The sequence below is a fragment of the Scardinius erythrophthalmus genome (assembly GCF_964197995.2).
Source record: "Scardinius erythrophthalmus genome assembly, chromosome: 10".
In the NCBI taxonomy this organism is placed as follows: domain Eukaryota; kingdom Metazoa; phylum Chordata; class Actinopteri; order Cypriniformes; family Leuciscidae; genus Scardinius; species Scardinius erythrophthalmus.
The window spans coordinates 38,182,561-38,195,887 of record NC_138230.1 but is presented as its reverse complement, the minus strand read 5'-3'; the positions used below and the strand labels follow the sequence as shown (position 1 = coordinate 38,195,887).

The following is a 13,327-nucleotide window of genomic DNA, read 5'->3' as shown; positions in this document are numbered from 1 at the left end:
CCTCCTACAATGATGCAAAATGACGATTTTTGCGTCATTGTAAAGAGGTAAATACAGATTTCTCTCGTCTCAGGGGAAAATGAGAAAATGTTGCACAACCATTCAATAGTATGACTGGGTTTCTAACATTGCAAAGCTTAATGCAAATGGGTGGAGTGTTCCTTTAAATATTGCATTTTTAGAAAAAAAAAAAAAAAAAAAAAAAAGAATAAACCTGAACTAACCTTGCCTTGTCAAAAATTGTTCAAATTATCTTATCCCTTTTAACTTTTTGACTTTGACTTAGTCATGAAGATGTTCAAGGGCCTTCTCTATCAATTCTTCCATTAGTCTTTTTTTTCTTTCTTTCTTTCTTTTCTAAGATAATAATAGAAGGTTATGGCTAAATCTTTTTTTTTTTTTTCAGTTGAGGCTTTTTTCTTCACGGTAATATCTGAACAATTTTGCCACCACTATTGGGGTAATGCATTATAAGTAGTGCTATTTCTGTAATCTAATTACTTTTTTTTTAGGTAACTAGTAAAGTAACACATTACTTTTAAAATTACAACAAATTATCTTACTTTTTCGAATAAGTAGCACAAGTTTTTCCTCCATTTATTGACTGACACCTTTTCTGTCCCCATGTTGAGATAAATCGGGTGTGAGGTGCAGAGGCGTTGTGTGCGTTGTGCAAACATTGTTATTGAAGTTCTAGATCAAATGTGAGCATGCATTTACTCATATCATTTGCACAAAAACAGATTCAGTATTCCTCAAAATAAACAAAAACAGTGAAATACAAGCTCAGAATATTACGCAAACCTGCAAAAAAACATTACTTACATAAAAAAGTAAATAATTGTGTTACTTGGTTACTTTTTAAGGAGTAACACAATGATATAGCAACATTACTTTAAAAAAAGTAACTTTCCGCAACTCTGCTTTTCACCATGCCATTTGTAACTTTATTCCCCCCAAAATATCCAAATAAAGTTTAATATAGAAATTGAAATTATGCTCATCATAGAACTCTTTTTTTTTTTCTAAGTCGCTGAATGTGGGAAGTTTATTTTAGAATCAATTAATAGATTGCTTTCAGCAGTATGCATGCCAATGGCGTGAAACTGAGTTAATAGCTTACATCTGTAACCTCTGACCTGTGAAATAAGCTCTTTTAGCTGCTCTATTGATTTTGATTTTGATAGGTCTGTAAAGCGTTTATTAGCTACCATTCTGATGATTGGTGCATGAGCCATGGTGTCTCTGGTGGCCCATTCTGTGCAGAATTCCCTCACTTATCACCTGTGCTGTCCTAGTTAGCTTTTTACACCACAGTAAACAGCTTTTAAAGGTTTTTATTTTCCGTTAAAGCTGGAAATTGAGATTTAGCAGTCAGTTTGGCACTCAAACATTTGCAGCTGCCAAGCTCCAGCGTTCGTTTGTATAACAATACTCTTGGTTAACGTGAGCTTTGTTCCTTCTCTGCGTTTTAGGTTGACGGGGTTTCAACTTCCTGCCCCTATAGTCAGCACAGGACCCAGACTTACACTATGGCTGCTGTCAGACTACGCTGTAAGTGGCCAGGGCTTCAAAGCAGTGTACGAAGGTAAGAATCACGTTTTAATCTTCTCTCTTTGTCTCAAGTCAGTTCTCTACCGGGAACAGGTTCAATCCCTCATCTTTCGGGCAAACCCTGTAATTATGTAAAGTGGACTCTTGCTCTAGCATGCGTGCCGTAAAAGCAGACTTTTATCTCACTTTATAGGCTAATTGCATTAATATGCATGGTCAATTTAAAGACTGAGAATCCATAAACATATTTCCTCTTGATTCCATGCTGGCTTCTCATCATATTTCTTTTGATGTGAGAGCTTTATGACCCAAAAAAGCAGCAATATTAATGCTCGCTTCAGAGCGGCAGCAAGGAGAATGAATCTGCACTAATTAGATTAATTATCTAATTGAAATTGTAGACTGATGGCAGGTGAATCGAGCCCTCTGGGAACTTTCAGTCATCTAGATCTGCACAATACTAATGGAAAATAATGTCTGATTCAAATGGAGAACATGAACATGGTCCATATGGACATGCATTATGTTTTATATTTTCAGATCAAGTGTTTCTTTGCATGCATCAATTTGTCTGATGCTTATGGTGGGTAGTTGATGTGTTTATGTGTTTGTTATGCAAAATGATAAAACCGTTCAAGTTTATAGATGGATGTCTAGAGTTGGGTTGCGCTTTTGGGGGGAAATAGAAATTTGAAAGAAAGAGTAAAAAGTAGGGCTGGGTAAAAAATATAGATTTCTCGATTTTAATCGATTCTCATTTTTACGAACTGATTCGATTCGATTAGTCATTCTGTTTTCAGTTGACGAATGAATGTTACATTTTAGCGTGCATCCCATCCAATAAATTGCAATAATCTTTGTGCTTTGTTACTATTGATATGAAACAAAGTCTTAGATTTCAAATTACGTCCATTTTCTTACGAAATTCAAAAACATAAATACTGTTTTGGCGCTGTGGCGTGAGATCGCTCTGGCGCAGCTCAAGAGAAGCAGCATTGCATGATCTTCGCTTCCGCCTTAATAAAACCAGTTACCACGCAAAATAAACATGAATGAGCATCTGAAAGTGTGTTAAAAGGTAAAGTACAACTTATCGAAATCCGTATCATGTCACATGGAATAGCTCAATCAGTGTTTCAACTGTGGAAAGACGTCAGTAAATCAGCTTGTAGACAATGTCATGTAACGTCACATTTACCTCAGAAAAACCATATCCAGTGACCATAAACTCGTTGGTCAGCCAGAAAAATGAACTGTAGAGAGGAGCATTTTGCTTAATTATATGCACCATATTACGGTACATATTCATTATAGTTTTTAATATTCTTAAATTTTTAATGCACGTTTGTATAAATCTGGCAGGTTTTTATGACAGCCACCATTTAAATGTTTATATTTCATATAACTTTTATTATTATAAAAATAAATAAAAGTGTAATTTAAGTGTTTGTATACAAATCAGAAAATTTTTACCTTCAATATTTTAGTAGGCTAATGAAGCCTAGTAGGCTACAACTGACTCCCATAGTTTACAGCATTAGTTAAGAGATTTGTTTTCCTTGAGAAAATTTGCCATGTATTGTACCTGATATCCAAAATAATCAATATTGAATCGAATCGAATTGCAAGCTTGTGAATCGAAATCGAATCAAATTGTGAAATTTGTGTCAATACCCCGCCCTAGTAAAAATTCACCACATATACTACTAAACAATGCTAAATTTGGTATGGACATGGGTGGTGGACTTGAAATAGACTAAACCTTGGTCCTTATCCCCAATGCACAGGGCAATGGTGACACCAGAATAAAAATATTCATGATTCTGTAGCTGAAAATATGCTTGCACTTTGTCACTGACTATACTGGTAAAATCCGACATTTGACATTATCAGTATCCACAAATGTTCACCCATTGAATTATTACACATTATTTTCAAGGTTATATACTGTATAGTAGTTTAATGTAGTACTATCACTGAAACTCTGTAATCTGTGTTTTTTTTTTTCTCTTACACAGACAAGCCACACACACACAGGCTCTCCCGGTGCTCGCTATGACCTACCTCTCCCACTATTAAAGCGCTGACATGATAAGAATAAAGCATCTAAAACACCTTGAATAATCATACTACTAAAACTAAATGCGATATGGTGATTTAAATAATGTTTTCACTATGAGTGCCGCTCTAGCGTGTACGTGCTTCATTTGATAGTCACAGTTATAATCGCAAAGCATGTCAAAATGGCTATTCCCAAAATTAAAAGTTAGTTCATTCAAATATTTTAATTCTCTCTCAATTTATTCACTCTCATATTATTCTTGCATGTCACGCACACATTTCGTGTTTACTAGGGTATGTGCGTCATTGTAAATCTGTTCATCATACAAAGCCCTCTTGTCTCTTCACAAGATTTGGATTAAACCATTCTACTATGCCTTTTTTTACCTTTTTTGGATCTTTCGACATTATGACAGAATTTACATTTTTGGGTGAATTATAAATACAGTAAGCTGAGTCTTGGATAACACTAATCATATCGTTTACATAACTGATTGGCCTACATATCGTCACTTTTTTTTAATCACGATATCTCGATATAACAATGTTTCATTACACCCCTACAGAGCAGGTTAAGGGGACATAAGTGTCCCGAGCCCTGAGCGATGACCTACACTAGTATGGAAAGGTTTTATCTCATCCATACGGATCAGACTAATTCAGTCTGGCACTGTAATTATGTGCCACTTCTTGTCACATGACCTTCTGTTGTCTGCTGAAACACTGTACAGGAGCAGAATTAAAGAGTGATGTCTGTAGCACAGGCCCCTGGCCTGACTTTCAGTAAAGACAGCAGAATAATGAGAAGCCCAGAGCTCTTATCAATAGCCCACGGCTAGACACTCAGCAGAATAGCGATTTCCTTTGTGATTGTCCTTCATAGGAGTGCGAAGCCTTGCTCATCAAAAAGAACATCAGCTTACCAAATCCACAATTCTTTTTTTTTTCTAATGATACTGTAATGTTGAGCTTCATCCCTCAATGGGTTTGTTTTGCTATAATAACTGGCTACCTGTATATTATACAGCTTATTATTTCATAAGTACTGACCAAATGCAGTAGATAAATACATTGATAGACAGAAACAACACTAATTTCCGCTGTGCTCTCAACTCTTTTTGAGGGGATGGAGCTGAGGGGAAAAGGATAATGATTATAAATGAGGGCTCTGCATCTTCATTTTGCATCTGGATTCTTCCTCTTTATCTTCTCCGAAAAAAAGCCCCCCGGCGTGATGGTGAAACATTAGGGGCATTATGAGCAGTGCTATCAATTAACACTCTCAATCAAGCCCCAGTGCAGCTGCCACTCTCCGTTAAGAGCCACCCGTTTCACGAGCTCTGAAATTTTTTCCCCTCTCTGCTAGCTCTGGTGAGAACCCATCTTGAACTGAAGCAAGAGCAATCCAGCTCTGTAATGAAAGTCTGTATGACGGAGAGAAACAATCTCCCTCTTAGATGACTGAAAAGATGAGACAAAATGAGTAACAAACCTGAATGGCATTAAGCCACTTGTGGTTTATTTAATTTGTGGGATGGAAATGTTTATATGCTCATGTATGTTGTTTTTGTTAATGGACGTTCTATAGCATTGTAAACTTCTATTGGTCTGCTGTTGTCTAGGGCTGGATGAAATTGCTAAAAAAAAACATGCCTCTGTATTTTATGTGCTGTATCAATTCTGAATTTATTTATTTTATGTCACACAGTAACACAATTTCAGCCAAACATCAAATGTTTCCAAGTATATTAAAAATGTTTCATGTTAAAATTAAATACAAGAGAATAATAAGAGACATGTTCTTATTGAATGAACACAAGGATGAATATAATCATTTTTTATATGCATCACTATAACCGTATATAGTAATAAATAGCGTCCAATATTGGATGCATTTTTACTAAAATATTTTAAATTATATATATAAAAAATCCAAATAGTGACTTCTGTGCACATTTTTGAAAGATAATGTCAAAGAAGCATGAGTGAGTTTTGAACCGATTCACTGGAATGAACATTTTGAACTAATTCATGCAGCATAATTGTAAAAACAATGGGTCGTACATTAATATTAATATTAGCTCAAATGATCTATAGGGAATTTTAATAATTAATCATGAATATGATTAATATTTTGTATGTTACAGTTACATTAATTTATCGCAGCTGAACTAGATTGATATATGAACGATTACCATAACGGGTTATGGTTCGTCATTAATACATCAATTGTTCTTATTTCAGCTCGAAGTTATGGGATAACTTTAATGGAATTAATTTAGTTATCAAACAATCTGTTTGTCCAGCGAACAGATTGTACGTAAGATTAAATTAACTCTCAAGGAAAATTATCCTTCTTACAAACACGAGAAAGAGTATCTTTTCCAGGCCTTGAAAAGACACTCTCGGTGTTTGTAGACTAAAATTAGGTTACTTAAATCGTAGCCTACCAAGGTAAAGCATATAGCTAAGATCGAACATTTCAGGGACTAAGTAACATGGGCAATTAAAACAGAGTCAGTCAAGGACATATGGAATTTAATAATTAGACTAATACTACATCGAAACTACGAGTATACACAGAGTAAATACATATTTACAACAGAAACATACGGATGAAAACATTACAAGACCAAACGGATAACAGATGAGATAGGGAGAGGATGAAAGGGAGAAAGTGAAACTAAAGTTCAGGATGAGAGAGATCACCGAGATGCTCTCTCTCATCGCAAAAACACAGGTAACCTTTTGAGAGACAGCAAGGAATCAAATCACATTAAAAGTTCAATAAACTTATCTTGCAAAATGGTTCTCTTTGTTGCTGAAGAACGCAGAGTTCATGCGTGTGTCCTAAGACCATCGTGCGTGTGTTTCTTTAAGAAAGCCGGGCTCGCGCTCTTGTGTCTTCTGGTGAGCGCGGTAGCGGGGTTTTCGAAAGAGTCTTTCTTTCTGAGTTGAAGTTGTCTGCTGCGTTTGCTTCATGGAGTCCGAAGACGAAAATAAAGAACATACTTAAAGAAAATTGAAAACGCTCCCAAAGGGAGCCATAAGGTCTTCTCGCTGACGAGGCGGGTTCGTGAAAGTGCAGGAACAAAAACAAGACGAAAGGAAATACAGAACAGAACTGAACGGAACGCGGAGTGTAACCGCTTTTCTAGGGCACAGGAATTTCACTCCTCCCTGGGGCTTGAGCCAATTGGAATGCGAAATTCCAGGCGGGAGAAAAGTTCTTTGTCTCACTATGAGTTTGATTTGCATGTTTTATGGCAGTCTTAGGATCATGCCATTTCTACGTTAAACAATTATAACTGCAGTAAAATGCATTTTATCATAATTTGGTATCCATATCTTTCCTACGGGTATATGGAGGTTTAATTCAAGACCAAATTTGGTATGTTTAAAAGCTACGGCCTAGAAGTACCTTCTTACTCTGTAAGATAAGTATTAAAAGTTCGATTAACTGGGAATAAGACTAACCTAAAATGTGATGTGCATTTACAAGTGGGAATGAAAATTAGACTTTTTAAAAAGATCCACATGGCATATCTATGATTGAAAAAGGGTGCACATCTGAGACATTATTCCTTTACGGTTTACAAGAATACAAAAACCCATCACAGAGAAGAACAATCATGAAAAAGAGAAATTACATTCAGGCTTACATATTTCTTCAATGGTTATACATATAAAATATCTAGGATGAACACCTAATTCTGCTCTTCTGGCTAACATTCCGTTAGGTAATAAAACACAGTTCCACACAGGGGGGAAGGGATTGCCAGAGAATGTTAGTGAACCCTCTCTAACTAAAACACTATTGATTAAAGAATACATTTCAAAACCACACCTCTAGAAAATCATAATTATATGGTCAAACGAATTAATAAAACATGCGTACAGGAAGATCAAACCCAAATCTGAGTTACATACATTAAAACTATATTTCTATAGGAGGATGTTTGTGTGTGTGTGTGTGTGTGTGTAGAAAGTTTCAAGTTTCGTTATCTCTCTGTGGTCCAGAGAGGGGAAAAGGGGGGGTTTGGAATGTAGAACTTTGCAAAGTGAAGAGAATGTATGGACTTTTATTATTCTCCAAGGTGCAATTTAGATCGTAAAAGTCAAGTTGTTCCAGTCTTTATGGAGCCTGGCGTATGATTTGTAATTTCGAAGTCAGGAGGTTACAAGCTCTGATAAGCTTAGCAAAGAACGTTTTGGGCAGGAATGTGCTTAGAAAACACAGAGAGTCCGAATTTGTTAATTCAAACCAACGACGAATGATTCGATAGCCAATGTTGTTACATTCCCCCTTTTCGTCCGGTGAAGTCCGTGTGGACATCGTCGGACGACAATCATCACAATGGTCACATGGCAGGTGAATCATGACAGTCGTGTAGCAGGTGGATCATGACGGTAGGAAGGCAGGTGGTGCTTGGAGCTGAGGATTCAGCTCGATGAGGTTCGGCGTGGTCTCTGACTTGACGCCCCCCTTTCTGGGGATTCCGTCTGAAACCTGCAAAGGTGCACAGCTTTCGTGCACTTGGCTGCATCGCATCTCGTTGAGTCTTCTGTACAGGATGGAGACCAACCTAGTGTTAGGGTGTGGCTGATTACCTGCAAAGGTGCACAGCCCAATGTCGGCGGCGTTCCAGCCTCGGACCGCAGATGAAGTGTTCAGAACGGGCCGTCGAGCCGGTGCTCGGAGGGCTTTGTTGGCAGGAGCAATGTCCATGAGTTGGGACCCCCTTTTCTCACTACGGAGTTCCAGTCCTGGATTCACGGTGACGTTTAAGTTTTTGGAGGATGGTAGTTTCAGTGCTGTCTGGTACTCTTTGCTGGGAAGCTGGTACCATGTCAGGCCATCAGGGTGTAGGATGACACCTTTCAGTACTTGAAGTCCCATTTTCTGGTTGAGCATGTTGACACGGCTGGTTGTGTCATGCTGGTCGTGAGTGACAGTGGCGGTGTGCACAGGTGCGTTAGCAGACCACCTTTCACCTACAATCTCTGCTTGCGTCTCTGTCACTTGTGTGTGAGGCTTAGCTTCGGCAGGGCAGAGATAATGAATGTCTTTGGTTATAGTGCACAGGTGCAGGTTTGGAGCTGAGTACGGTTGTGTGTCGCCATCGTGGTAGGCCACCACGTCTGGAGGGCTTATCTTGATGTGGGTGTTGTTTTCCCAAAACCTGACCTTGCAAATGTCTGTAAGTCTGTAGACTTGGCTTGACTCGATGATAGGCGGATTTAGGAGAAGGCCCACTTCTCTCTGCTCGGGATCGACGCAGAGTGAGATGGTGCTACCCAGAGAGTAGGCCAGGTGTTTTTGTAGAAAGTCAGCTGGCATGTTGATGGCGGAAGCCAGCACAGTTAGCATCAGGCTTAGTATCAGGTATGGTGGGATTACACCTGTGGCTATGCTGTCATTGGAGGAGCTAACCTCCCACAGCATGTCTGTCGTTGGCACTGTAACCAGCTGAGTCTGGACAAAGTCACTCTGTAAGACAGTAAACTGCGGCTTCATGGAGTTTGCGGTCTGGTTCGCTGCATTTACACTGGACACACCAATGTTAAACAGAGTTCTGGCAGCAGCTCCGGTTCTGAGCAATGCTCCCAGGAACTGGCTGGAGTGGTGGTTGGTGCTTAGGAGTCCCGATTGTGCAACAGTCACTTTCTCAAGTTGGTTGAACATGTGTTCGACCTTGGCCTCGGCGTGAGAGAGGGAGTCCTCTGTCCGTCGGACACTTGTCCAGATGTATTGGGCTACGGAGCTGGGGTGGTGTGCTCTGTAGACCGGGCGGGGCTGGATGAGTCGAACATGCACTTGCTGGGGGTAGGTCCTGCCGTCAGTGATCTGGGGTCTCGGTCGTTCTCTCGGTGGCAGCTGTCCTCTGGTTGGCAAACAGTACAGCATGGCGAACCACAGCAGCAACCTGACACAGACAACAGGGAGAGAGAGAGAGAAAGGGGAGGAAGAAGCCAGCAAGGGTTGTCTTTGATTGGACAGGGCAGTCTTTTTACTTTGTGGGCGGCGACTGGGTTTAGTTCGCCTTGGCCCATGTTTTGCCACATCTTGCTGTCGGCTTGTCGCTTGCTTCAGTGTCTCGTCAGTGTCTCTGGTGTTGCGTTGTGCAGCACATGATGCGTTATAGATGAACATTAGCAGTTTATCCCCCTTTGTGCGTCGTGGCAGTACAAGCCTTGGCATTGTGATGTCAATCGGTGCACAACTCATAATGTTGTTCTGTACGCGCAGCATGTGCGTTGTGTTATGCAGTGGTCTGAGGCACTGGTTGTCAGTGAGGTCAGACGGCATGCAAGGGTGGTTGTAGGGTTTTGAGAGGTGGGCATTTAAAGTCTTTATGTGGATGTCAGAAGCCTGCATGTCAGTTATGGTTGTCTTTGCAAACAGCGGAGCCAGCGTAAGCGGCTCTGAGGTAGGCAGTTGAGCATGTAAAGTTCTTATGCTGTGTGTAAGCTTTTCAACCTCTAGGGTGGGTGGGTGGGTTGAAAGTGACCACAGCTTGTTGTTTAATGCACCAGGCTTGGCACTGGCTTGAATGAGGTCATGTCGCTGCAGGTCAGTCATGACATTGAGGCAGCAAGTGTCAAAGTCTTTGGTGGGCTGTAAGGTGCAGGGTAGCGGATTCGAACCTTCAGTTGGTGCTGAGTCTGTGTCTTGCTGGCTGGCTGTGGGAGTTCCCATGAACTCTGTGACCTTTGTGACCCGACCGTCTGACTGTGACTGGAGGGGGCAAAGTTCTCGTACTTGAGCCCAGACTTTGAGCTGTTTCAAGTCCAGTAACGGTTCAAAACGATCTAGAAGGTCTCTGCCGATGAGGAACGGAAAAGTGTCCATTTTTGAGATGAACACGGGATGGACTAGACTCAAAGGACCAATCGTCAGGTGAATGTGGGCTACCTGTTCGAGCCGGATGTCATGTTGACTGTATGACTGTATGTTCAGTTCACAAGTTTGAGGTGTAAGAGTTCGGTCTTGTCTCTTAGCTTTAAATTGGAGTCTTTGGAACAGATGATTTGAGATCACCGTAATGTCCGATCCTGTGTCTATCAGGGCTTCCATGCTCACTTCCTTTTCCAACGTGATGTTCAGGTAGAGTTTTTGGGCCACCCCCTTTTTGATTAGGTTGCCCAGGAATGTTGGCATGGCAGGTGTGACGGTCGTTGGGTGGTTAGGACCGGTCTCGTGTAGCTTGCTGTGGAGGCAGTTAGACAGAACAGCGTTTTCTGGTACCTTGGTATTTTGGTACCTGGTGTGAGGAGGTGTGCTGTTTCGTTCATGGTGTGCAGCTGTCAGCTGTGAAGCTTGTGTGATGCTGTCACGTTGTGATGTGACAGTTAGCTCTGTGGTCTGTGGATGATGAGCAGTGTTCGAGGTGCTTGGCTCAGTCAGATGGCGGACAGACGGTTTGGTTTCAGTTCTTATGCTTAGGCATAAGATGTCTGGCTCGTCCTTCTTGTCTTTCTTGCAACGTTTCTGGTGAAGAAGCTCTTTCAGCACCTTTAGGATCTCTGCTGTCTCAGACGTGGATGCACTGTGGTTATCTGATGTGAGCTCAGGCTTGAGCTTACCAGTGTCGTGTCGAGAGTGGTTCCACTCTCTGTCGGGGCTTGTTGTCCTGGGCGGTGGAGATCGGCTCTTCTTGGGTCGCCGGCCGGTTTCCCGGAATCTTTTAGAGCGCTCGCTCTGGTGCTTTGGACGAGCACCACTGCGATTGTGTTGCCCTCTGCTGGTTTGGAACGGTCGTGACTCTCTGTAAAAATGTCTGTGACTGTGGTGTTGTGGGACACCCTCTAAAGTCAGTTTTGAACAGTGTCCAGAGACAGAATAGATTGTGGGGTTTTTCACAGTCTTTTCAGAAATAGTCTTTTGCTTGGTGTAAGCTTTATGGGCTAAGTCACGCAGCTGTTGGGTAGACATGGCCCGTGCATCGGCCAAAACCCCAATATGATGGGATAAGGTTGGATGGAGATTCCGCATGAAAAGAGTTCTAAATGTAACATCCTGTTCCATCCCTGGCTCATTCCGTGCTCCGAAGAAGACTTGTCGGAGTCGGTTGTAGTAGGTCTGGGGGTGTTCACGCCGACCTTGTTTGAGGTCTACAGCAGCGATGAAACCTTGATCGGAGTCTGGATCAGAGAATTCACTGATCAAAGCTTGCCGTAATTGTTGGAAGTCCGTTTTGACAGCCTGTGGTTGACGGTCTAGAAAACTACGAACATCACTACTAGCCGTTATTCTTAACAAATACAATTTGTCCCAAGCCGTCATGTTGGCGACAGTTTGCACGTGAAAGTCAATGTCTCTTAAATAAGCATAAATGTCATAATGTCCTGCAGAATCTGGATCAAACATAGGAATGTTTCGAGCTAGCTTGTCAAGTTCTCGGGGGGTCGTGCCGTGGTTAGTGGCATGGGTTTTCTGAAAGGGTCCTCCCCCTTTCGCTGTTGACAGATGGTCTTGGAAGCTGGCTGGTGATGTCTTGAGCGGTGGGCTTACATCTCCCTTTTCAGCTCTGGGTTCTTGGCTGAAAGGTGCGGACCAGCTGGTCAGGGGAAACTCTGTGATGTGCGTTTCTCCGTTCCAGCCACTCTGCAGTCTGTAAGAAGGTTTCAGTTCTGCATGAACAGTGTCAAGTTCATCTTGGAGCTCGTCTCTCTGCAGAGTAAGCTCGCTGATTTTAGCTCGGGCCGTTTGCAAATGTTTTTCACAGGCCCTGGCTTTTGCTTCTGCTTCTTTTAGTTCAGTCTCGGCTCTCTCTAGGAGAGCGTCACCTTGTTGGAGTTTTTCGTCGAGTTCTTTTCTGGTTTCTCTCTCCAACTGTTCTCTTTGGTCGGTGTCGAGGCGCAGATCTTGCAGGGCATTTCGAAGTCTTTCTACTTCTTTCTGTAGCTCTGGATCTGTGGCATCCTCTTTCTCGCGCTGGTTCTTGGTCTCGAGGAGGAGCTGATCTAGACGACTCTGGGTACGGGCCTGGTTCTTCCAGGCCTCATCCGCTTGAAGCTTTAGCGTTGCGGCTTGCTGCTCCAGGTCGATGTTGCTCCGTTCGCTGAGCCGTGCCTGGGCGACGAGGAGGTGAGCTAGGGTCCCGGTGATCCTGGCGAGTTCTTTGTGGGTGTAACTCTGGCTAGGATCCTGTGCCATCAGCTGGTCCAGCTCAGTGTCCAGCTGCGTTTGGTTCAGATGCTGCAGGTCACTGGCTTCCTTGGGCAGGAAGGTGCTCGTTGTCGCTTTTAGCCATGTCGCTAAGTGCTCCCGACGGACCGCGGGACTGGATGCACGGGACATATTGGCTTCACTGTAGGCGAGAGAAGCACAGCACACACACAAAGAGACCAATGCAAGTTTGTTCTAAGGTTAAAGAGCTATACTCATACGGGCTATGCCGTTTATGAGAATTTTGGGCTAACTGATGCACAGTTAGACAGTTAGCGGAGCCAATTGACTTGGGTCGAAGGACCCGAACTAGAGATTTTGGCAGGCAGTAGCCTGGCGGGTCACGTGTTGTGACGCCGGCTCTGGTTGTCGCTCTACTTATTCAGTTTTCTTTGGTGGCTCTCACAGGTTACTGTCTTTAGGTGAACTGAAAGAAACAAATCACAACAAAACAAAGGATAGAAAAGATCAAAGTGAAACAAAACACTAGTGATGACTAGGTCTGGAATTAAATGAAACAGAACAGTAACACGGTACGTG

At 42.0% G+C, this 13,327-nt stretch overlaps 1 protein-coding gene across 1 annotated transcript in view; it reads left to right on the top strand.

The window, feature by feature from the left end:
• The window catches only part of csmd2 (CUB and Sushi multiple domains 2), a 323,103-nt gene that overhangs the window by 53,662 nt on the left and 256,114 nt on the right, over window positions 1-13,327 (top strand). Inside the window, 1 exon segment of the mRNA XM_081376365.1 lies at window positions 1,476-1,588. Coding sequence (XP_081232491.1) covers window positions 1,476-1,588 — 113 coding nt within the window.